This window comes from Delphinus delphis, chromosome 13 (genome assembly GCF_949987515.2).
Source record: "Delphinus delphis chromosome 13, mDelDel1.2, whole genome shotgun sequence".
Taxonomy (NCBI): domain Eukaryota; kingdom Metazoa; phylum Chordata; class Mammalia; order Artiodactyla; family Delphinidae; genus Delphinus; species Delphinus delphis.
In genome coordinates this window covers 153,398-178,241 of record NC_082695.1, presented here as the reverse complement: position 1 = coordinate 178,241, position 24,844 = coordinate 153,398, and the positions used below count along the sequence as shown (strand labels likewise).

Genomic DNA, 24,844 nt, shown 5'->3' with positions numbered 1-24,844 from the left:
AAAACATTGCTGAAAGAAATTCAAGAACACATAATAGAGAGCATGTAATAAATATTATAAGTGAAGAAATACACCATGGTCAAGGATGGACAAACTCAATATAGTAGGAGTGCAATTCTCCGCAAACTAATCTTTAAGTTCAGGGGCATTTGTGTGGAAACTGACAAGCTAATCAGGAAGTTATATGGAAATGCAAATGACCTAGAATAACCAAAGAAATTTTTTTAAAAGGATAAGGTTGTAGGGCCTACAATACCTAATTTCTAAGTTTACTATAGAACTATACTAATAAAATGATGGCATGAGGGTGGATATAGATCAATAAAACAGGACAGAGAGTTCAGAAATTGACCTACACATATATTGTCAATTAAATTTTGACATGAGAGCCAAAATAACTCAATGTGGAAAAGACATTCTTTTAAATGAGGGGTGGTGTGACAACTGGATATTTGTATGGAAAAAACCCTCCCCTTATCTCACATCACATCCAGAAATAACTCAAAATGCATTGCAAACCTAAATGCAAAAGCTAGAAATTTTCAATATCTGGAAGAAAACATAGGAGAAAATGTTTATGTGTATAAGAAAAGATAGAACAAAATGCATGAGTCATAAAAGAAAAATGATAAATTGGACTTAATAAAAATTTTAAAACTTCTGCTCTTTTGAAAAGAACATGAAAAGGCAATCCATAGGCTGGTATATTAACAATATGTATATCTGACAAGGGCTTGTATCCAGAATACAAAGGATACTCATAACTAACTCATAAATTATACAGTAAGAAGGTGAACAAAAAAATGTGCAAAATGATTTGCCAGATGCTTCACAAAAGAATGTGTATAGATGGCCAGTAAACCCTTGTAAAAATGCTCGACAGCATCAGTCATTAGGGAAATGCAAGTCAAAACCAGGAGGATATAGAACTTCATATCTAGTAGCATGACTAAGATAAAAAAGATAAGGCTAGTTATTGAGGATTGGAGAGATTGGAACCCTCACACGTTGCTGGTGGGATTATAGAATAGTACAGCCACTTTGGAGGACAGTTTGGCATGTCTTCAAAAGGCTAAACATACAGTTACCACGTGACACATCAATTCCATTCCTAGGTAAATAACCAAGAGAAGTGAAAATATGTTCATGCAAAAATGTGTGCCTGAATGTTAAGCATTGTGATCGTCTAAAACCAGAACAAACACAAATACAGTAAACTCAACAGATGTCATGTATAATAATTCACAGCATGTGAGTAGATAAAACACATTGTAGTCTAGCCCTGCAAGGCTAAATGGTTAAATCTTAAAAGCATTCTAAGAATTCAGACACAAAGGAGTACATACTATATGACTCCCATGTATAAAGTTCTAGAAAGCGTAATAGATAAAGGAGAGAGGTCGGGGGTCACCTGTGGCCCGGGTGGGAGAGCAATTGACTGCAAACAGGACCATAAGGGGACCACTGGGAGTGACCTCTGTCTTGGTTGTGGTAGTGGTTCCATGACTGTCTTCATTTGTTAAACTCATTGAACTGGACACTTTAGCTGGATCCAGGTTGTTGTGTGTAACTTTTAACCTCAATAAAGTTGTTTTTAAAAAATCGGAAAACCAAGGATTTCTGGGAAACAAGAAAATCTGCATCTCGAAGCGAACGCTAATAACGAATGTATGGTGGTTTTTATTTTTGTAACGCATCTTCATCATAGACAGCTTGATATGAGATAGCCAATCTGCGAAGCCCCTTAATGCATTAGGTTTTTCTCTGTCTATAGCCCTATGAGGAGCATAATATTATTCCCCTACAGTTAAGGGTACTAGAGTTTGGAAATTTTAAGTAATTTGCCCCAAATCATGTAGCTAGTAAATGGTAGAGCTTCATTTGAAAAACAGCTAGCAGGGACTTCCCTGGTGGCTCAGTGGCTAAGAATCCACCTGCCAATGCAGGGAACACAGGTTCGAGCCCTGGTCCAGGAAGATCCCACATGCCGTGGAGCAACTAAGACCGTGCGCCACAACTACTGAGCCTGTGCTCTAGAGCCCACGAGCCACAATTACTGAGCCTGTGCTCTAGAGCCCGCATGCCACAACTACTGAGCCCGTGTGCCACAACTACTGAAGCTCACGTGCCTAGAGCCCGTGCTCTGCAACAAGAGAAGCCACTGCAATGAGAAGCCCGCGCACTGCAACAAAGAGTAGACCCTGCTCACCACAGCTAGTGAAAGCCCCGTGCAGCAACAAAGACCCAATGCAGCCAAACAACAAAAAAAGAAAGAAAAACAACCGGCAGATCTTAAAATAGAAAGATTATCCTGGATTGTTGTGTGGGCCTAATGTCATCACACAAGTCCTTAAATGTGGAAGAGGGAGACAGAAAAGGAGACCAGAGCGACGCAGCGCGAGGAGGACTCAGCCCTCTGTTGCTGGTTCTGAAGGTGGAAGACGGGGGCCTGAGCCAAGAAATGCTCTTGGCCTCTAAAATCTGGAAAAGGCAAGGAGAGGGTTTTCCCCAGCAGCCTCCAGAAGGGCATGCAGCCCTGCCAACGCTTTGCTTTAGCCCGGGAAGACCTGTGTCGGACCTTCGACCTTCAGAACTGTAAGATAATAAATGTGTGTGGTTTTAAGCCACCAAGTTTGTTTTGTTACAGCAGCACAGAAAACTAACACAACATGAGAACTTAGCAGATAACAGGGATTGGTTAACAAATCAGTGGGCAAAGGATGCTAACTCTACATTTCAACCTAAAACCTGTAGAGCCTTCCTTTCCACGTTTAATATTTAATCTATTTTTAAAAAATAAATTTATTTATTTTTATTTTTGGCTGCGTTGGGTCTTTGTTGGTGTATGCAGGCTTTCTCTAGCTGCAGGGAGCTGGGGCTATTCTCTGTTGTGGTGTGCGGACTTCTCATTGCGGTGGCTTCTCTTGTTGTGGAGCATGGGCTCTAGGTGCTCAGGCTTCAGTAGTTGTGGCACACGGGCTCAGTAGTTGTGGCTCACGGGCTTAGTTGCTCCACCGTGTGTGGGATCTTCCTAGACCAGGGCTCGAACCCATGTCCCCTGCATTGGCAGGAGGATTCTTAACCACTGCACCACCAAGGAAGTCCCATATTTAATCTATTTAGAATTTATTTTAAATATATTGTGAGACAGCAGTTTTTTTTCTATTCTTGTATAGCTATCTCATTGGTCCTGCACAATTTTTATTTATTTATTTATTTATTTATTTATTTTTGGCTTGCACGATTTATTGAAAAGTTTGTGTCTTCCACAATATTTTCCTCCAATATTTTATTATGAAAATTTTCAAACATACAGAAAAGTTGAAAGAGGTTTACAGCGAGTACTGATATTCCAAACTCAAGATGTTGCCTACTGTGTTGAACTTGCTCTGATGGTGCAAAAGCCACAGGGGTACCACTATGGGCACTCCCCATGCATCCAGGAAGTGGCATCAAAGACATTTATTAGTCGTCATTATGTTCTTCATCATCACATTCACAGTTAAAAAAAGAAGAGAAAAGGACCAATTTTGCTTCTGGATGTCCTTGATGGAGCAGTGAAAACTAACTTTATTAAATCTTAACTCTTGAGTCCATATCTTTTTAGTGTCTATGCAACAAATATTCTGTGCTGCATCCTGAAGTTCCATATCTGTCTCCAGAAAATGCACTTCTGTGATTATGTGAGTTGGGAGCTGAACTTTGCGTGAAAGCAGGACTGAAATATGAGGCAGACGTGGGTGAGGCAGACACATTCTCAACTGCCAACCAAGTAAGCTGTCACACAAGGGGAACAAGTGCCAGCCAGCATTGTCTGCCAATACAAAGCTAGAGTTTTCAAGTGCAAACAGAATTCTGGAATCTTGTATCTGCCACTGTGAACTTCACAGATTCCCAGTACTTAAGATCAATAATGATATTGATGAATACGAGCTTTCATGTTGTATAAGGAGAGGTGTCAGTGTTTGGAAGATCTGCATTAGTCAGTGAACAAATATTTTCCAAATGACCAATGCATGTTATTACAAAATCATGCCTGATAAAACTATGCATTCAAAGTGCAAGACAGGCCAATGGGTTTTAATATAATAGAGTAGAAAAAGCTCACCTCTCTGGTTTCAGATCATACACTGAAACTGACCTATTCCTTGTTCAGCTTTTACTGCAAAGAATATGCAGTTATCTAAGTACATTAAAATACCCTGTCCTTTTCCAAATATTGATACATACCTATGTGAGGCCAGATTTTTTTATATATTGATACTTACACATAAGAAACACATGCAACAGAGTGAATGCAGAAGCACATATGAGACTGCCGCTGTTTTATATTAAGCCAGACATTTAAAGGATTCCCCCACCCCCATCCCCAAAGGAAGACAATGCCACTCCTAATTTTCCTGGAAAATAAATGTCACTTATACAACGGAACGAATCTTTGCGTTATTCAATTATAAATTAGGACTTTTACCATTTGGAAAAGCAGGAACCTTAGAACACTTTTAACTGAATTTATACGCCTCCAGCCTTTGCGCTATTGCTGTCAATTATTTTAATCCTCTGTATCACTGAAAGCCTGCGCGCCCGCGCCCAGAGGTGGGGCGGGAAGGGCCTGCGCTTCGCGGCCGCAGCGCTCCCTCCCGGCGGCCCTCGGCTGGAGCCGCCCCGCGCAGGAGGAACGCCCGCAGAGGCTTCCGGGAGTTGTAGTTCGTCCTGCCCTCGGGTTGCCCTGACGCATTTCCTGTGCGTCCCTAGCGGCCGCCGTCGGCTCGGCACCAGCCGGGAGAGTCGTGGTGGGTGGTTTGCGTCCCCTGCCCGTAGTGGGGACCTGGGCTGGAGCGTGCCGGCCTCGTCTGCCCGAGGGCCGTCGCCGAAGCACCCAGAGCGGGCGCCGCACAGTCGAGAGCGAGGATTGAGCGGCTCTGGCTGCAGATCCGGGAGGTCGGCTGCGGAGCCGGTCTCCCCCGCATCTCCCGCTGCCGATTCAGGGCTTGGGGGAGCCGCGCGCGCCGAGTCCCTCCCGTCTCAGGGCGGCGGGACCGTGCAGACTAGTCTGGCCTCCCCCGCGCCTGCCCTGAGCCGATCGCGTGTGTGTAGGTGGGGGCGGAGCTGGGGAGCCCCGCCGCTGCGTGAGGGAAGGAGGCCCGGCCGTGGGAAGGGAGGGGCGGGTCCTCGGGGGGTGGCAGGAGGGTCCCGCGTGGGCGTGGGAGTGGCGGGGAGACTGGTTCCCTCACGGTTCTCTTCTCGCGCAGCCGTCGGGTCCTGCCACCCCCCTCAGGGCGCACAAAACTGGCCGTGAGGATGGCCACCAGGGTCCGGACGGCTGCCGTCTGGGTGAGTCGGGGGGTTTTCTCTCGTTTATGAAAAGCGCCCTGAACACCGACGTGTGCTCATCCATCTTTTCCAGGGTTGGAGCTTGCGTGGGGCTTCCAAGCCACTGCGCCTCCTTTAAGATGACGTTGAGCCGTCCGGAAGTGCTTCTTGTCGTCAGACTGTTACTTTACTCCTTCTTTCAGTCTCTTTTCTGCCAATTCTGTACCTTGAGCCTTGAGTTAAACGAGGGGTCATGATGCATTTTCCAATTTCTTCGACACATTTTCTTAGTTTTTTCTTTCCGTGTCTTAAGATTTTGGGGCCTCATTTGGGAAGTTATGCATTTGTCCCTTCGGTTATTCAACAGTTTTGTTTATTGTCTTTTGTTGAGCACCCTGGGGCAGGTGCTAAAGGTGCGAAGGTAGGTCGTTCCTGCTTTGGAAGAGCCATGGTCTGGTGGGAATTGTGGGCAAGAAAATGTAAGAGCACAATGGCACGTTAGGGGTCCTCCGAGAGTCGGCCGTGGAAGTGTATGGAGACACACAGCACAGGGCCAGTTTTGGAAGTAACGACACCCCAAGAAATGCTTTAGGGATTAATAAGGGAGTCTTAAACTGAGATTTGAAAGGTGAATGAGGTGAACAAGGGACCGAAGGTCAGCCTAGGAAAAGGAAGCAATGTGCAAATTTGAGAGGCTTAAAGTGATGTAGTATGTTGGTGACCTTGGAACACTTTACAGTTGCTGAAATGTAGAGTTTATGGTTTTGTAGGTGACGGTGGTGGTGGAGTGTGTATTAAAAAATGAGGCCAGAGCCATAGGCAGAGATTGGGTCGTAGAGGGCTTTGAGGATCACATGAAAAAACTTGGATTTGGGGACTTCCCTGGTTGTCCAGTGGTTAGGACTCGGTGCTTTCACTGCCATGGCCCCGGGTTCAATCCCTGGTCGGGGAACTTAAATCCCGCAAGCTGCACGGCACGGCCAAAAAAAAAAAAACACTTGGATTTTATCCTCTAGGGAGAATAAAGGGTCAGAAGCAACTGGACTTGGTAACTAGTTGGGTGCTGGTGGTGAGCAAGCCAGCAGAGCCAGGCATAAGTGCTGGAGGTCTGCCCTGTGGGCCTGGGTTGGGAGTGGTACCATTACCTGAGTTAGGAAAGACCGTCAGAGTTGTTACGGAGGGCTGGGTGGACATTTCCTTTAGATACGGTGGGACCCTGCAGGTGCTGGTGGGCACATGGGTAGGCATCTGTCTCGAGAGAATGGTCTGGACAGGTATCACTGAGTGGGTATAGCCAGATTAGCTCAAGGAGCACATGTGCCCTGGGAAGAGCACCGAGGGCAGTGCTCGGGGGTGGGCAAGGGAAGGTGGCGGAGGAGGGGCTGGAGGTTGGGCAGCCCCATAGGAATGAGAGAAATGGAGAGACTTGTGTGTCAGAGTCAAAGAAAAAGAAACCTCAAAAATGGTTGCCATGTGAGATGCCCCAGGGAGGTCAAGTACTGTTGCGTCACAGAAGTCCAAATCGGACTTGGTGGTGATGGTAGTGGTGGGTTTTGCTGTGATGTTTCCAGAGCAGAGTGTGAGTAGGTGTTTGCTGGGCAGGAGAGGAAGGAGTGGGGTAGAGGGAGCAGCGGTCCGTCGCAGATATGGGAGTGAGGCAGGAAGCCAGCCATGTGGGCTGAGTCATTGTGCCCTGTGGTTGCGGGAAGAGAGTGGTAGCCTGAGGAGAATCCAGGAAGATTCCTTGGTACAAAATCAGTCTAAAAGTCAGTGCGTTTCCTGTTTATAAATTGTATCTGTTTAGAAGTTATAATGAGGGAAATTAGCCTATTTACAAATGGCAGTAAAGCAGGTGAAAGTACTAAAAACCTGAGCAATGCAGAGGACTCGTATAAGGAAAACTTTACACCTTCAGTAATACTAGTTAACATTTCTACAGTGTCTCCTCTTCCTAGCCATGGGTCTCAGCACTTTACAGATACAAACTGATCCTCACAGCAGCCTCATAGGAAGGTAGGGCTCTTAGCCCCATTTAAAGACAAGGAAAGGTGACAAAGAGAGGCAGGCAGTCTGCCAGGATCATTCAGCAGAAGACAGAATTCAAACCCAGAATGGCTGCGTTGGGTCTTTGTTGCTGCACATGGGCTTTCTCTAGTTGTGGTGAGGGGGGCTACTCTTCGTGGCGGTGCACGGGCTCTAGGCGTGCGGGCTTCAATAGTTGTGGTACGTGGGCTCAGTAGTTGTGCCTCATGGGCTCTAGAGCTCTGGCTCAGTACTTGTGGCACACGGGCTCAGTAGTTGTGGCTTGAGGGCTCTAGAGCGCAGGCTCAGTAGTTGTGGCACACGGGCTTAGTTGCTCCTTGGCACGTGGGATCTTCCTGGCCCAGGGCTGGAACCCGTGTCCCCTGCATTGGCAGGCAGATTCTTAACCACTGCGCCACCAGGGAAGCCCTCCCTGCTCTGAGTTCTTAACAGGGCAACATGTACCGTCTCGGGCGAAAGAGTGAACTGATAGATACAAATCCCAGGCTTTGGTCTTTGAAGTGCTCATCATGTTTCCAGTCTCCAGGTATTTATTGAGCACCCACTCTGTGCCAGGCCCCCTTCCAGGTCCAGGCATGTGGTGGTGAACGAGATTGACAGGATCCATGCTTTGGGGAGTTTGCACTCTGGTGGAGGAAGGCAGATGCCATGTAAATGATGGAGAAACTACTTACAAGTGAACAGGAAACGTCGTTGTCGTGTTGTACATGGAATTAACATTGGTTGATGTGAAAGATTGGGTGTTTGGGGAAGGTCCCATGGAGGAGGTGACGTTTGCAGGTGTGAGTTACCAGAGTAGCCAGACTTGGGAAGAGCAGGTGCATGAACATGCAGGGTGGGAACAGCCATCGCCAAGGACCCGAGGTGGGGGAGGGTCCGTGCCTTTGTAGCAGGGAAGGAAGGCCTGTGTGGCCCGGGTTGGCGGGGAGGGGAGGGGAGCAGACACGGAGGGGGCCAGAGGCCCGATCAGGCTGGGAAGCTGTTGTGTTAGGAAAGGGGGTTGGGCTTTTCAGAGCCCCTCTGGCTGCTCAGTGGAGAATGGTCGACTGCAGGGGTGCAGACGAGAGGCGGAGGAGGTGTTGCCTGGAGCAGTGGAAACGGAGATGTTTGAAACATGAGTCCTCTTTTCTGACAACCAGCTTATGCTTTTCACCTAGTCCGTTGTCACTTTTTAGAGTGGTTTATCTTGTGTAAGTAGTCGTGTATTTCTTACCATTCCAGCCCAGTGTGAATGCTCAGCGCTCACTGTGCGTGGGGTTCTGTGCTGCATCTGGTGCAGGCATTCATCAGTACCTCTTCTTGGGACCAGGTTACACTGCTGGTTTGTGTAGAGCCAGGATTTGAACCTGCGTGGGATGGCCCTACACCCATTTCCCTGGCCAGTGTACTCTACTGCCTCAGGGTATAGCCTGAGAATTTCTCAAGAGACAGAGATTCTAGCCTCCTGGGCCCTAGGAGTAGTTATTGTTTACCCACAATGGGTCACTGATCAGCTGCTCCTTGGACTCAAGAGTAGTTAAGTCCCTTGCCGTGCCCTGGTCGCAGTGGGTGTGTGTGGCCCAGTCCCTGGGGAATGAGAGATGTGGATGACCCCACTCAGGGATGCGCTGAAAGCGGAAAGGATATCATATGCAAGACATTTTAAAGCTGTGCAACATAGGGGTCCCTTTCCTGTGGCCGGTGACATCCTCGACCCATATTCTGGGTGTCCCCTCCTGGGTATCCAGGGTGATACCTAGTAATTAGAAGGCTGTAGACGAGTGTGAATTCAGAGCAGAGGGAGGTGGTCCTCGGCGGTGACGTACGTTGCACTGAGGCCTGTGAGCCCCTAAGTCTCTGTTTCTTTCCTCGGAGGATGCTGGGCACTTACTGGCAGGTTTTCTTTTTTCATTGTGGCTACTTTCTGCTGTTGACACTTCCCTCCCTTAAATGTGTCATTACAAATTCACTTCAGGGAGTCTCCATTCCTAGGGGCTTGGAAAGATTTTCTGTGTCCTCCTCTCCTGTAGGAGTTGACTTATTTTATTTATTTATTTATTTATAATTTATTTATTTATGGCTGTGTTGGGTCTTCGTTTCTGTGCGTGGGCTTTCTCTAGTTGTGGCAAGCGGGGGCCACTCTTCATCGCGGTGCGCGGGCCTCTCACTGTTGCGGCCTCTCTTGTTGCAGAGCACAGACGCGCAGGCTCAGTAGTTGTGGCTCACGGGCCCAGTTGCTCCGCAGCATGTGGGATCTTCCCAGACCAGGGCTCGAACCCGTGTCCCCTGCATTGGCAGGCAGATTCTCAACCACTGCGCCACCAGGGAAGCCCTAGTTGACTTATTTTAAACCAGGGAAACTTGTTTCCCTTTTTCTCCAGCGTTGGGCAGGGCCTCTGCTCCCATGGACCACTGCCAAACACCGTTACCACGGTCACCACCACGACATGCTAATAGCATAGTTTGCAGTGCAGTGAGTTGGGGCTTCAAGACTGATGCAAGGGGGTGTGGGAGAGAGAAGGGAATTCTGCCTGATGGGGCCTTTCTGAGGAAGGTTGGCCCGTGCTCCCGTGCATACCAGGCTGGGTGTCTTCAGCTGCGCCCAGACTGACCCTCTTGGCGAATTAAAGGTTAAAATGATAATTCCCTGTTTTTTTTTATATAAAGTTTTATTTATTTTATTTATTTATTTTTGCCTGTGTTGGGTCTTCGTTGCTGCGCGCGGGCTTTCTCTAGTTGTGGCGAGCGGGGGCTACTCTTCGTTGAGGTGCGCGGGCTTCTCACTGCGGTGGCTTCTCGTTGCAGAGCATGGGCTCTAGGCTGCGGGCTTCAGTAGTTGTGGCTCGTGGGCTCAGTAGTTGTGGCGCACGGGCTTAGTTGCTCCGCGGCATGTGGGATACTCCCAGACCAGGGATTGAACCCGTGTCCCCTGCACTGGCAGGCAGATTCTTACCCACGGCACTACCAAGGAAGCCCCGATAATTTCCTGTTAAAATGTGGCAGTGTTCATGAATTAGTCTTTCAAAACTAACAACCCTCGCGCACCCTTGTTTATATATTCCAGGTACCGGTTAGGCACGGAGGATACACGGGTCAAAGGCAGCCCTGGGAGTTGAGAGAGGGCACAGAGGGCAGGCCGGGTGGCCACGGGATTCGCTCTGGGGCAGAGGGAAGCCCAGGAAGTGACCTTGGCAGCTGCTCTCAAAGGACCTGTGGAATCAGCCGTGTGAAGGCGAGGGAGAAGGAGGCTGCGGGCAGAGGGAGCCCCTGTGTGCTGCCAGCAGTGGGCCGGGAGTGGCCGGCCGCCATCAGCCCTCTGGAGCTGGCTCAGCACTCAGCTCTAGGGTCTGGGGGGGAGGGGTGTCAGGTAACGTGGCGGCCTGTCACCCGCTTGGCTGACTTGGAGCAGGCTGCTCACCCCTTCCAGACAAGCTGAAAACTACATTGTCCTTGTGACTCGAGCCTTTGATGATTGTGGAGTCACCTTATGTCCAGGAATCCTTTTTTTGTCTCAAAGTCTGTTTTGTATTCTTATAGCTGTAGGAGCCTCCTTTTGGTTAATTGCTTGTCGTATATTTTTCTTTAACTTTTGACTTTTTTGTATCTTTATCTTTTAGATGTGTTTTTTTAAATAGCATCATTTTTTAAAATCAGTCTGTCAGTCTTTGTACTTAACTCAGACACTTGGTCTGTTATGATTGACGTAATTACTGTTATATTTGAGTTTATATCTACCATCTTACTGTGTTTTTCTATACTGTGTTTGCTGTACCTGATCTGTTTTTTTTTTTTTTTTTCTCCTCTCTTGGCTTTTTTTGGACTGATAATTTTTATTCTTTTTCTTTCTGTAAAGATGTTTGGGCATTATACACATTATTTATGCTGTAAATTTTTTAAATTTCACTTATTTTGACATAATTTTAGATCTTAAAAAAGTTGCAGGAATAATACAAAAGTTCTTCTATACCTTCATCCAGATTCCTCAAATAGTAATATTTTGCTGCACTTGCTTTATCAGTTTCTCTCTCACTCTCTGTTCCCAGCTCCTCTCCTCTTTCTCTCTCCATACACATTTTTTTTTTCCTTAACTGAAACCAATTTGCAGACATGATGTTCCTTTACCCCTAAATACTGCAGTACATCTCACAAACAAGAACAGTTTTTTACATAACCACTGAATCAGGAAATTGACATCAATACAATGCTGTTATTTCATTTACAGGTCTTATTGTGATTTTGCCAATTGTTCCTTTATAGAAAGTTTGGAAATACCGTCCTTTATGCGAGAAGAGTAACTTGAATCATGTGTTGCGATGGGCTGTGCTGGCTCTTTCATCTAACCCGGAACAGTTCCTCAGTCTTCTTTGTCATGACGTGGTGTTTTCGGAGCCCAGGGCGTTCTGTGGAATATTCCTCAGTTTCCGGTTGTTTGCTCCTCCTCCTGATTCATTTCAGAAGTGCTGCATTCTTCCCTGCATCACATCCGGGGCACTCGTGGCTGCTGATGTGAACTTGCCTCACTTGGTGAAGGTGGTGTCTGTGTTCTCTCCCCTGTAGTCACTCTCTCTTCCCTTTGTAAGTCAGTATCTGTTGGGAGATACTGAGATGAAATAAATACCTTTTAGTCCTCAAACTTTCACCCACTCATTTAGCCTGCATGGGTGATTCTTGTGTGCGTTTTTATTATGCTAGTTGACAAATGAGTTTTATCTAATTTCATTATTCTTTCTATGTTCATTAGATACCTGCCTGCTGTCGGAAAGCTGTGCCCCACCCCCCATTTTTAAATGTGCTCTGTTGTTTCCTTTTAGACTCTAGTGCAGCTTATGGTAGACCTTCTCAGTCTGTGTGTCACTGCTCTCCTCTCTTGCCCATCTGTCTCTCCATACTACTTTCTAGATAATTTCTTCCGGTTTGTCCTTTCGTTTACTAATTCTTCCTAACCTGCTGTTAAAGAGACTTCAGTTGATGTGTTTTTATCATTCCTATAAATTCTTTCTAGTTCTTTTTCAAATATGCTTGCTAAGTTATTTGTCCAAGTCCTTGGCAAGTCATAAGGCTTGCCTTTCTCTCCTTGAATATAATATTTGATTTATAATGAGTGTCCATCAATTGCACTGTCTGTTGGCTACAAGGTTTTCTTTCTGTTGTTTTTCATTGGTTCTTGTTCATGTTGTCTTGTTTTCTGAAAGCTTTATTTTCTTGTGTGGTGGTCACTGTTCTTGAAAAATTCTTCAAAGGAAAAATTTAAGGCGTAGGATAAAGGTACCTTACTCCAAAATACTCTGAAGTATTTTGAAGCAGATTCAGTTCTCATGTTATTTCATCCGTACATCACTAGGCATTAAAAACATACATTTTCTAATATAATTATAATACCACTATTACACCTAACAGAATAATTCTTTGGTATCATGGAATTATTCCATGTTCAGATTTCATTTTCCTTTTTAACATTGGCAAGTTAAAATCAAAATCCAAACAAGGTACACATTTCTTACTGTTACATACTTTAAGTCTCTTTTAATCCAGAGTAACCCATCCTTCTTTCTTTTTTTTCCCCCATTGACTTTTTAAAGATGTGGAGCCATTTGTCCTTTAGAATGTCCTTCATTTTAGATTTATCTCTGTTTCCTTGTGGTCACATTTAACATGTTTTCTGTCACCAGTATTTCTGGTAAACTGAAATTTATCTTTAGAGACTTTAGATTGATTTATTAATGTTTTTGGCAAGAATACTTGATAGTGCTTTGTCTTGTCACCTCAGGAGGCACGTATGTCTCATTGACTCGCTCTAGGTGATGCAAAGATCGATTGGTGGGGTCAGGGGTGGCAGTGTGGTATTGTTGTGAAGTTTCCCATCAGTCCTTCTAATGGTTTCATCAATTATGACCTTCCCCTCGGCCAGTTATTTCACAGCATCTACAAAGTGGTGACTTTCTAACCCTATCATTCTTTCCATTTTTGTAGCAGGAATTCTCTGAAAGAATTTACAGAATCCTTCTCTAAAAAAGAACATTTCTTCATCAACAGAACCATTTGGTTACCCAGAGACACAATTTGTTTAGGGATGGCAGGTCCATGCTTAACTCTTTCTCTTTAATTGCCAGTTTTCACTAAGGAGATGATGCCCTAGTTACATCCATTGGTGACAGCAGTGAGTTTTCATTTGATTTTTTTTCTTTTTGCTAATCTGAGTATGATTAAAAAACTCGTAAATCTTAATACTGTTTACAGTTAGTTTCAATCATTTGCAGTCAGTATTCTTTTAGAGGGTTTCATTGTCCCAGCCTTAGCCAAAGGGAGCCTTTCAGCTTGGCTCTGAGGCTTTTTGGAAAGACTCTGTTAGTCTTAGCTGGCTTCCTGGCTTCCTTGCTTCAGGGCCCAAGAAGATAGTCTCTGCTCATTTGAGTATTTCCCGTCCCAGATCTGGAATCAACCTTTTCTCCAGGAGCCTGTATCTTCTCGTAGGGAGTGTGCTCAGGGACCACAGTTGATACTGGGATGTCATTACTTCTGGGCTGTTTCAGCAGGCAGACCTAGGGATCTTCGGAAAGGAAAAAAGTTTATTATTCATGTTGATATTTCCAATTCAAATTACAGAGTTTAAAAGATTTATTTTTTTGAAATTACTCTTTTTTGGGTGGAAGTAACCCAGTTGTTCACTAAGAGATGAATGGATAAACAAAATGGGGTGTGGGTGTGTATGTATATATTCAATCTTAAAAAGAAATGAATTCTGACACATGCTACAACATGGGTGAACCTTGAGGACATTATTTTCAGTGAAATAAGCCAGTCACAAAAGGAAAAATACTGTAAGATTCTACTTACGTGAGGTTCTGTTACTGAACCAGGTTTGTTCACCCAACACGCAGCAAGCCAAATGCTGAGACGCTGCAGTTTGTAGCAGAGAAAGAGTTTATTCACGAGACAGCCAAGTGAGGAGATGGGAGAACAAATGTCGGATCTGTCTCCTCACAGGTGAGGGACTTGAGATATTCACGGGATAAAGAAGCAGGGAGGTCTTAGGTGTGGGGAAGTGATTGGAAGTAGGGAAAAGGTGAGGTAATCAGTGTTCTGTGCAGGCGTATCAGGGTACATGCTTCTTCGTGGGATATGTGTTCAAAAATGGAGACACTTAGCATGATCCGAGGGTGGAGGTTTTGGCCCTCTGACATCAGGCGGTCATTCATCAGACACGTGTGCAGGCCCAGTTTTTAGGGTCAGCGGTCCCAACCGGTCTTGGCTGCCTTGAACTGGACAAGAGCTGACTCTAGGTTTCTGGAAAACAGCTTAAGTGCCCATTGATATAGTGACCCATACGTCCGAGGTGTAACATATAGGGGACAGTTAGTAACTCAGGCAAAGCTTGGTCACTGAGGGGGGGTTCAGGCGGGGGTTTACCAGGCTGTCCCTGGGCTGCTGCTCTGTAAGACGAGCTCGAGAATTCCTGTTAGTCGACACTGTCTGCTAACCCTGTGGAACATGGTTTCCGTTCCTAGAGTAGTCAAGATCATAGAAAGTGTGGCCCATGCTGGTTGTCAGGGAGTCGTGGTAGGAGGAGGATGGGAAGTTACTGCTCAGAGGATATAGAGTTTCAGTTCTGCAAGATGAAGAGTTCTGGAGATGAATGTGACTGCTGAGAATGGTTACACAGCACTGCGAAGGTACTGAATTCCAATGAACTGTAAACTTTAAAATGGTTAAGATACTAAGTTTGTGTTACGTATTTTATGTTATCACAAGGAAAAATTTTCTAAGATAAGCTGTGACTCTTACCTCACCCAATTCCAAAAGATTACCTCAAAATGGAACATAGACTTTAAGAGCAAAACTATAAAATTTCTGGAAGAAATCATAGAGGAAAATATTCATGACCTTCTCTTAGGCTAAAGTTCTTAGAAAGCTCTTTCATAGGTTGTGCTTTTTGAGATAGAAATTGGGCCACATCAAGATTAAAACTTTTGAACTTCGAAGTCACCATTCAGAAAATGAAAACACAGTCCCAGACCGGGACTTCAAGTATTTAAAGTCCGGGAGATAGTATTTGCAAGTCATGTACCTGATAACAGGGATATATTCAGAATATATGAAGAATGCTTACAACTCAGTAAGAAGACAGACAACCCAATTTAAAACATGGGCAAAGGATTTGAGCAGACACTTCACCAAAGAAGATGTATAGATGGCAAGTAAGCACCGGAAAAGATGTTTAACATCATGAGTCACTAGGGAAATAAAATTCATATCATAACGAAGTCCCACTTTATACCCAATGGCTATAACCAAAAAGGCAGACAGTAAGTGTTGACAAGGATGTAGAGAAATTGGAACCACTGTAGACTGCTGGTGGGAGTATAAAGTACAGTCACCTTGTAAAGGTTTCGGCAGTTTCTTTAAAGGGTTAGATGTAAACTTACTGTACAGAGCAGCAGTTTTACTTCTAGGAATTTACCCAAGATAAAGGAAGACATGTTCACACAAAGACTTGTATAGTAGCTCAAAACTAAAAAGAATCTAAATGTGGATTAAGTGGTGAACGTATAGACGAAATGGAACACTATTCAGCAATTAAGGGGCAAACCGCTGGTGTGTGCTGTAACAGGAATAAACCTCCAAAGTGTTGTGCTGAGCGGAAGAAGCCAGACGCAGTACCTAGTGTGGTCCCAGTCGTGTGAAATGTCTGGAACAGGCAGATCTGTGCACAGGAGCAGAGCAGTGGTTGTCTGGGGGTCGGGGGTGAGCGTGGGCCTCGGCTCCAGAGGAATCTGTCCGAGGCAGTAGGAACGCTGTAAACCTGGATGTGTGGACTGTTGCAGAACTTTCAATTTATTAAAAATCATTGAAGTTAAAAAAATTACTCTATATAGAAGCATTATTGAGGTATAATTTATATACCATAAAATTTACCCCTTTAAGGTGTACCTTCAGTCATTTTTAGTATTCACAGTGTTGCCTAAATATCACCGTATCCAATTTCGGAACATTATCATTACTTCCAGAAGAAACCCTGTCCCCATTCACAAGCCACTCTCCATCCCCTCCTTCCCCTATCCCCTGACAGCCATTTAATCTACTTGAGGTGTTCAAGAATTTCCCTATCCTAGACATTTATATAAACAGAATCATGTCAGAGGTGGCCCTGTGTATCTGGCTTCTTTCATTTAGCGTAGTGTTTTCAAGGTAGTTTTGTGTTGGTCTCAGCCTGGCAGGAATGATGCTGTGACACAGAGCGCCTGGGGTGGGGCTCGCCGGGACCCGTGCTGCTTGTGGCAGCCCCACAGACATTTCCCTGACTGGAGCCAGCGTCACGGCTGGACCAGCCCTTGTGGTTCTTACTGTGACTGCAAGGCGCCTCTCATCAGCAACCGTCGGGGAACTCTGAAAACATAAGGTTTACTACTCACAGACCCTGCGGGGTACGTGGCACACCGGGGGCCACACAGCAGAGAGAAGGAGAGGACGAGAATGCGGACCTGGGGTTCTGCCTTTACTGGGGTCAAGGGGGGGTGAGGTTCTGCCTTTATTATTGGGGTCAAGGGGGGGTTGCAGGTTCATTATTTATTGGTGAATTTAAAATAAGGCTGAGAATTCAGGCACTGGAAGGGAAGAGCGGGGTCACTCAAGTGAGCAGTTATCTAGGTCACCCAGGGCTTTCTGGGAGGAGAACGTCAGGTGGGGCGGCCTGTCTCCTTATCTAGCTGTGTGGCTGGCAGTGCATTTATCTAAGACGGATGACTTTGAAGTGGTGCCTCAGAAATCAGAAGCTTTCAGTACGATCAGGCACTTGCATTACAGTCAAAAGCTAATTGTCAGGTACCTATAGTACAAAAGTTCATCATGTAGCATTTTTCGGTGCTTCATTCTTTCTTATGGCTAAATAACGTGCCTTTGTATGTATAGATCACATATGATTTATCCCTTCATCCATTGATGGGTATTTGGCTATTAGGAATCAGGCTGTTAGAGCCATTTGTGTGCAAGCGTTTCTGTGGATGTAGGCTTTTAATTCTGTTGAGCGGGTAGATAAGAATGGGATCGCCGGCTAATACAGTAATTCTGGGTTTAACACTGAGGAGCTGCCAAGCTGGGTCCCAAGTGGCTGCTCCACTTTACATTCCCACCAGCTCTGCATGAGGGTTAAAAGCTTTACTCTTGCAACTTCTTGTCACGTGCTAGATATCTTTGTTCTTAAAAAGAGTGATATAACCGTCATGTCCTATAGCATACAGAAGACGGTTTTAAAATAACAATTTGTTACCATTAACAAGGGTGCTAAATGAGGTTCAGTCTGTCTTTGTAGCCCATTTTATCCAAAGAATGCACAGTTAAATACCGCATATTAAGTCAGTTGGTAAAATGATTGTCTGTTGTAGTTTTGTTTCCAATTGTATAAATAAATGTATCTGTTGACATTTATTTTCAATGTTAGGGATTGCCCTCCCTCCTCTTTTAGATGTGAAATATTTACGTGATTCAAAGTAGAAAGTGTGTAGCGTCATTCAGACAAGCCTCCGTCCCTCCTGCTCTGTCCCTTCCCGCCCCCGGAGGGAACCATTTTACAGTTCCTAGTTCATCCTCTCAGTGATTCTTTTGGAAATACAAGCAAACACACACACACACATACCTGACCCGACTCAACGCTAAGGCTTGTCAGGAAGCCTTTCTTCTGCCTCTAGCCCTGTGTTTCCTAGAGCTCAGCATGCCTGTATCCTAACATGTTTCTCTCAGTTTTACCCCTTGTATTTTGTTGTTATAATAGCTTCTGGAATGAGCATCCTCTGGACCCTTCCCCCTGACTGCCGAGTGCCTTTCTCTCTTCCCTTTTCTCTCCTTCCCCTCTCATTCTCAGAATCTCTTTTCTCTTGTCCCTCTCTTTGCCTGAATCTTTGTTTTCTCACTTCTTGTGCTGATCAATTTGGGCTCCATTTCCAGCAGCTTCCCCTCGCAGTGAAGACCCGTCCTTGTAGAAGGGGCGGTTTGCCCGTTATTTCTCAGACCCTCGTGTTCCTAGGTGACCACAGTGCTGTTAGGTCACTTAGCCACTTTGGGAATGTCTTTTTTAGTCACCTGCAACTCTGAGCCTGAGAGGCTCAGATTCCCCTCGGGAGGTGCTCTCCTGTTGGGGGTGACTTTGGAGATCGGCAGCATGTGGCCCCCGGCCCCCCGTCCCAGTTCTGCAGTTAGGTCACATCTGCCTGGATCCTGGGTTTGTGAGGAACCCTGTCACCTGGGTCCATTTGTCTGTCTGTGGACATCTCTGGGCTTCTTCTTTTGCTATTCTGGTAGGCCACTTTTGTTTTTATTTGAAGATTAAAAGACTACACTGTTCCCCTGATCTCATCCTACTCTCAATGTTTAACAACAAAAGTAAGACTCAGCGAGAGAGATGAAGTGAATTGTTCACGGACATCCAGATATTGAGAGAAGAAGCTCTACTGAGACAGACTGTTTTGTCCACAGCCCATTTCTCGTGTACGTCGCCTCCAGCAGGGTCGTTCCCTCCTTACCATCTGGCGTCATGTTCTTCTTGAGTGTCTGCCCGGAGTTGTTTAAATCTCTGGGTGGTTACCGCACTTTCGGGGATCCTGGGGGCCTGTGCAGAGTCTGGGCGGGGCGGGGGGCTGTGGTTGTGTGCTGGGTTCCCCACTTTGTTTCCTCTCACTTGTGCCCCCCAAGCCGCCCTGACCACAGTCCGCAGAGCCCCCAGTCCAGCCTGGGTGAGCACGTTCACCAGCAAAGGAGACTGAGGTTGGGGCCCAGAGGAAAAGTGCTCGCAAAAGTGAGCTTGCTCTTGTGTCTGCAGGTCCCACCTCTCCAGGAGCAAGAGAGCACATGCGATGGCACCAGAAAGCTCCAGGGGGAGAAATCCATCCTGGGTCAAGAAACCCCTGACCAGAGGCCTCTCCCTGGAGGACCCCGGCAGAGGCACAAGAGTCCCGGGACAGAGCAGGTCCTAGAGTGGCTGTGTATTTCCCAGGAGCAACCGAAAGCGAAGAAGACCTGGGTGAGTTACTGGTTTGTTCATTTCCACTTCTTTTCTTTATTTCTTTTTCATTTTTTTGGTGGGGAGAGGGATGGAGGTCCTCAGGTGGGAGGTCGTGTAAGGTCCCTGAGGTCCCTGTTTCCTGGTTTCCCCAGACTCAATTTTCAGCTCCTTTTCCACACACCCCCCCCCAATTTTTTTTAATGGATATTTTTCTGTTTAAATGTGTTTACAAACTGTGTATTGTTTCTGGTGTGAATGCATTTTTAATTTATGTTGGTGGCGTATACGCATGTGTATCCTGCTGTATTGCTTATATTTTTCGTTAAGCACCATCCTCTTGTATGGCCGTCAGCAGTGTCTTGGTGTTCACTTGCCTCACGTTCTCTGCCAGCTCTTAATTACTGTTGTTCTTTTTATTTGAGCCATTCAGGTATGGTGGTGTCTCTGTATGGGCTTACTTTGCATTTCCTGCTAGCATGCTTTTTGGACATTTTGTTACCTTTTGTGGGTGTTTTCTGTCTGTTTCTTATTGACAGAAAGGAGTTATTTATTTTCTGGAAGCGTGCCAGAAATGCTGTTTCAGGCCGCACCTCAGTCCTGTTATATCAAGACTTTTCATCTTAACAAAATGCAGTGATTCATGCACATTGAAGTTTAAAGCAAACTTGATACCAAATCCATATTTACCTGGGGTGCTTCTCTCACCTCCAATATTTTGTTATGACAGTTTTCAAACGCAGGGCAAAATCGAAAGGATTTTGCAGTGAACATCTGTATACTCATCACCTTGAATTTACCTTTAACATTTTACTGTACTTGCTTTATCACATTATCCATCTTTCCATCCCTCTGCATCTCTTACCCCATCTTATTTTTGCTGTATTTCTTAATATATTTTAGACATCAGCATGCTTCCCTCTAAATACTTCAGTATGCACAGCATTAACTGTTGTTCAGTGTTTGTTTACAAGCTGGGTTTTTTTCCCCTGTCTTGCCTTTTCATTCTGTTAATTAATGCTGCCTTTTGATGAACAGCTACTTCTAATTTTTACTTAATTTAGTTTCTAAATTTTTTCTTTTATTACTGGTGTTTTTTGTGTCCAATCTAAGAACGTTTTTTATTATCCAGAGCTCATGAAGACAGTTTTCTTTGTTCACATTTACCTTTCACATGTAGATTCACAATACATCTAGAATTAATATTTATGTTTAGTGTTAGTAGGAGTCAAGCTTTATTTTTTTCATCAAATTGCCTAATTGCCCCAGTGCCACTGAAGTGATTGACCTCTACCTATGGCTCTGCGGTGCCACCTTGTCATATATCAGGCGTCCATAAATATAGTTTGGTTTCACAACTCTTTATTCTGTTCCATTGGCCTACTTTTCCATCCTTATGCCAGTTTCACACTGTCTTGATTTATAATAAGTCTTGATATCTGGATGCTTCCAGTTTTTGGTGATTATGAATGCTGTCAACACTCACATGTGTGTTTTTGTGTGGACATGAGTTTTCATATCAGTTGGGTAAATACCTAGGAGCATGATTGCTGGATTGTATGGCGATTCTATGTTTAGCTTTGTAAGAGACTGTCTTCCAGAGTGCCTTGCAGTTTTGCATTCCCACTTGCAGTGAATGAGCGTCTCTGTTCCTCATCCTGACCAGTTGTTGGTATTGTCAAGTTGTTAAAAATTTTGCCATTCTGATAGATGTGAGGTGATATTTCACTGTAGTTTTAAGTTGCATTTCCCTAATGGCTAGGTAGTGGTATTGAGTATATTTCTATATGTGTTTTATTCTTTCTATATCTTTGGTGAAGTATCTGTTTTCTTGTCATTGATTTTTTTAAAATTTAATATTAAACAAAAATTTTATTGGCGTATAGTTGATTTACAATGTTGTGTTAGTTTCAGGTGTACAGCAAAGTGAATCAGTTATACATATATCTACTCTTTTTAATTTAATTTTTTTTAAGATTTTTTTTTTTGATGTGGACCATTTTTTTTTTAAGTCTGTTGAATTGGTTACAATATTGCTTCTGTTTTAGGTTTTGGTTTTGTTTTTTTTTTTTTTGGCCCTAGGCATGTGGGATCTTAGCTCCCCAACCGGGGATTGAATCTGCACCCCCTGCATTAGAAGGTGAAGTCTTAACCACTGGACCCCCAGGGAAGTCCCTCCATTCTTTTTTAGATTCTTTTCACATATGGGCCACTACAGAGTATTAAGTAGAGTTCCCTGTGCAGTAGGTTCTTATTAGTTATCTATTTTATATATACTAGTGCGTATATGTCAATCCCAATCTCCCAGTTTATCCTTCCTCCCATCCCCTGGTACCATAACTTTGTTTTCTACATCTGTGACTCTGTCTCTGTTTTGTAGATAAGTTCATTAGTACCATTTTTTTAGATTTCACGTATAAGCAATATCATATGATATTTGTCTTTCTTACTTCACTGAGTATGACAATCTCTGGGTCCATCCATGTTGCTTCAAATGGCATTATTTTGTTCTTTATGGCTGAGTAATATTCCATTGTATATATGTACCGTATCATTAAAAAAAATGTTTTTTAAAATTCTTTATCTTGTTTATTTTGTCTTGAGAGGGCAGAAGCCAAACTTACTGAGTTTGATGGGCATGACATTAAGATATTACATACGGCTCTTCAGGATTTGGGGCTACAAAATCATGCTTTCTTATTCTTTTTTTTAAAAAAATATCATTATTGAAGTATAATTGCTTTACAATGTGGTGTTAGTTTCTGCTGTATAACAAAGTGAATCAGCTATATGTTTACATATATCCCCATATCCCCTCCCTCTTGAGCCTCCCTCCCACCCTCCCTATCCCACCCATCTAGGTCGTCACAAAGCATCGAGCTGATCTCCCTGTGCTATGTAGCAGCTTCCCACTAGCCATCCATTTTACATTTGGTAGTGTATATATGTCAGTGCTACTCTCTCACTTCATCCCAGCTTCCCCTTACCCCCGCTGTGTCCTCAAGTCCATTCTCTGTCTGCGTCTTTATTCCTGCCCTACCACTAGTTTCATCGATACCATTTTTTGAGATTCCATATATGTGCGTTAGCATGCGGTATTTGTTTTTCTCTTTCTGACTTACTTCACTCTGTATAACAGTGTCTAGGTCCATCCACCTCACTGCAAATAACTCAATTTGTTCCTTTTTATGGCCAAGTAATATTCCATTGTATATATGTGCCACATCTTCTTTATCCATTCATCTGTCAGTAGATATTTAGGTTGCTTCCATGTCCTGGCTCTTGTAAGTAGTGCTGTAGTGAACATTGTGGTACATATGTCTTTTTGAATTATGGTTTTCTCAGGGTATATGCCCAGTAGTGGGATTGCTGGGTCATATGGTAGTTCTGTTTTCAGTTTTTTAAGGAACCTCCATAGTGTTCTCCATAGTGGCTGTATCAATTTACATTCCCACCAACAGTGCAGGAGGGTTCCCTTTTCTCCACACCCTCTCGAGCATTTATTGTTTGTAGATTTTTTGATGATGGCCATTCTGACCAGTGTGAGGTGATACATCACTGTGGTTTTGATTTGCATTTCTCTAATGATTAGTGATGTTGAGCATCTTTTTATGTGTTTGATGGCAAGCTGTATGTCTTCTTTGGAGAAATGTCTATTTAGGTCTTCTGCCCATTTTTGGATTGCGTTGTTTGTTTTTTTGATATTGAGCTGCATGAGCTGCTTGTATATTTTGGAGACTAATCCTTTGTCAGTTGCTTTGTTTGCAGATATTTTCTCCCACTCTGAGGGTTGTCTTTTCGTCTTGTTTATGGTTTCCTTTGCTGTGCAAAAGCTTTTAAGTTTCATTAGGTCCCATTTGTTTATTTTCGTTCTTATTTCCATTACTCTAGGGGGTGGGTCAAAAAGGATATTGCTGTGATTTATGTCATAGAGATACCACATCTTCTTTATCCATTCCTCTGTTGATGGACACATAGGTTGCTTCCACATCCTGGCTATTGTAAATAGTGCTGCAGTGAACATTAGGGTGCATGTATCTTTTCAAATTGTGGTTTTCTGTGGGTATATGCCTAGGAGTGGGATTGCTGGGTCATATGGTAGTTCTATTTTTAGTTTTTTAAGGAATCTCCATACTGTTCTCCATAGTGGTTGTACCAATTTCCATTCCCACCAACAGTGTAGGAGGGTTTCCTTTTCTCTACATCTTCTCCAGCATTTATTGTTTATAGATTTTGTTGTTGTTGTTGTTTGTTTATAGATTTTTTGATGATGGCCATTCTGTGACTGGTGGGAGGTGATACCTCATTGCAGTTTTGATTTGTATTCTCTAGTAATTAGTGATGTTGAGCATCTTTTCATGTGCTTTTTGGCCATCTGTTGTCATGGATTTTTAAGAATTCTTTGTTATTCTAGATTTAAATCCTTTATAAGAAAAGTGATTTGAAAATATTTTCTCCCAGTCTCTGGTTTGTGTTTTCATTTCCATGACACCAACTTTCACAGAGCAAAATGTTTTAATTTTGATAAAGTTTATTTTCTGAATTTTAATTTTTTAAAATGAGTTTTGCTTTTGGTGTCATATCTAAAATTTCATTGCCCAAACAAAAGTGCACAAATTAAAAAAAAATTTTCTCTGGAATTTGTAAAGTTTTAGTTTTCACATTTAAGTCTGTGATCCATTTTTAGTTAATTTTTGTATAGAGTGTGGGGTATGTGTTGAGGTTCATTTTTTATGTGTATGGATGTGCAAGGGTTCCAGCACCCTTTGTTGAAAAAGGTGATCCTTTCTCCATTGAATTGCTTTTGTGTTTTTATGAAAAAAAAAATTTTTTTTCAAGAGACAGTGTTTATATGGGTCTATTTCTAGGCTCTCTTTTCTGTTCCATTGATTTTTATGTCTAATCTTTTACCAGTATCATGCTTTCTTGCTTTTATAGGAAGTCTTAAAGTGGGCTAGTGGGAGTGCTGCACCTTTGTTCTTCAGAATTGTTTTGGCTGTTCTAGTTTTTTGCCTTTCTGTATTAATTATAGAAGAGCTTGAGGATAGCTACAAAAAAGCTTGTTAGGATTTTGATTGGAATTACAGTGAATCTATGAGTCAAATTAGGGAAAACTTACATCTTAACAATACTGAGTTTTCCAATCCATGAACACACTATAGCTTTCCATGTTTTAGATCTTTGATTTTTTAAACCACTGTTTGTATTTTGGAGCATACGTATTTCTGCACACATATTTTCTTTTATCATCTTAACCATTTTAAGTGACAATTCAGTGGTATTAAATACATTCATAACATTGGCAGCCATAACCACCATATCCGTCTCCACAGCACTCTTCCTCTTGAAAAACTGAAGCTCTATACCATTAAACAATAACTCCCAATTCCCCCCTCCCCATAAGCCCTGGCAAGCGCCACTCTACTTTCTGTCTCTGATTTTGACTACGCTAGTTACCTCATATAAGTGGAATCATACAGTAATTGTCTTTTTGTGACTGGCTTATCTCCCTTGACATAA

At 43.8% G+C, this 24,844-nt stretch overlaps 1 protein-coding gene across 3 annotated transcripts in view; it reads left to right on the top strand.

The window, feature by feature from the left end:
* LOC132435778 (zinc finger protein 268) overlaps positions 1-24,844 on the top strand; it is a 65,532-nt gene that overhangs the window by 21,810 nt on the left and 18,878 nt on the right. Inside the window, exons 1-3 of one of the 3 annotated variants that reach the window (XM_060027792.1) lie at positions 4,758-4,793; positions 5,253-5,334; positions 19,145-19,345. In XM_060027792.1, coding sequence (XP_059883775.1) covers positions 5,302-5,334; positions 19,145-19,345 — 234 coding nt within the window. In that variant the 5' untranslated portion in view covers positions 4,758-4,793; positions 5,253-5,301. Of the gene's footprint in view, positions 1-4,757; positions 4,794-4,828; positions 4,942-5,252; positions 5,335-19,144; positions 19,346-24,844 lie in introns of those variants that run through there. The other 2 variants (XM_060027793.1, XM_060027795.2) reach the window with 2 other exon arrangements.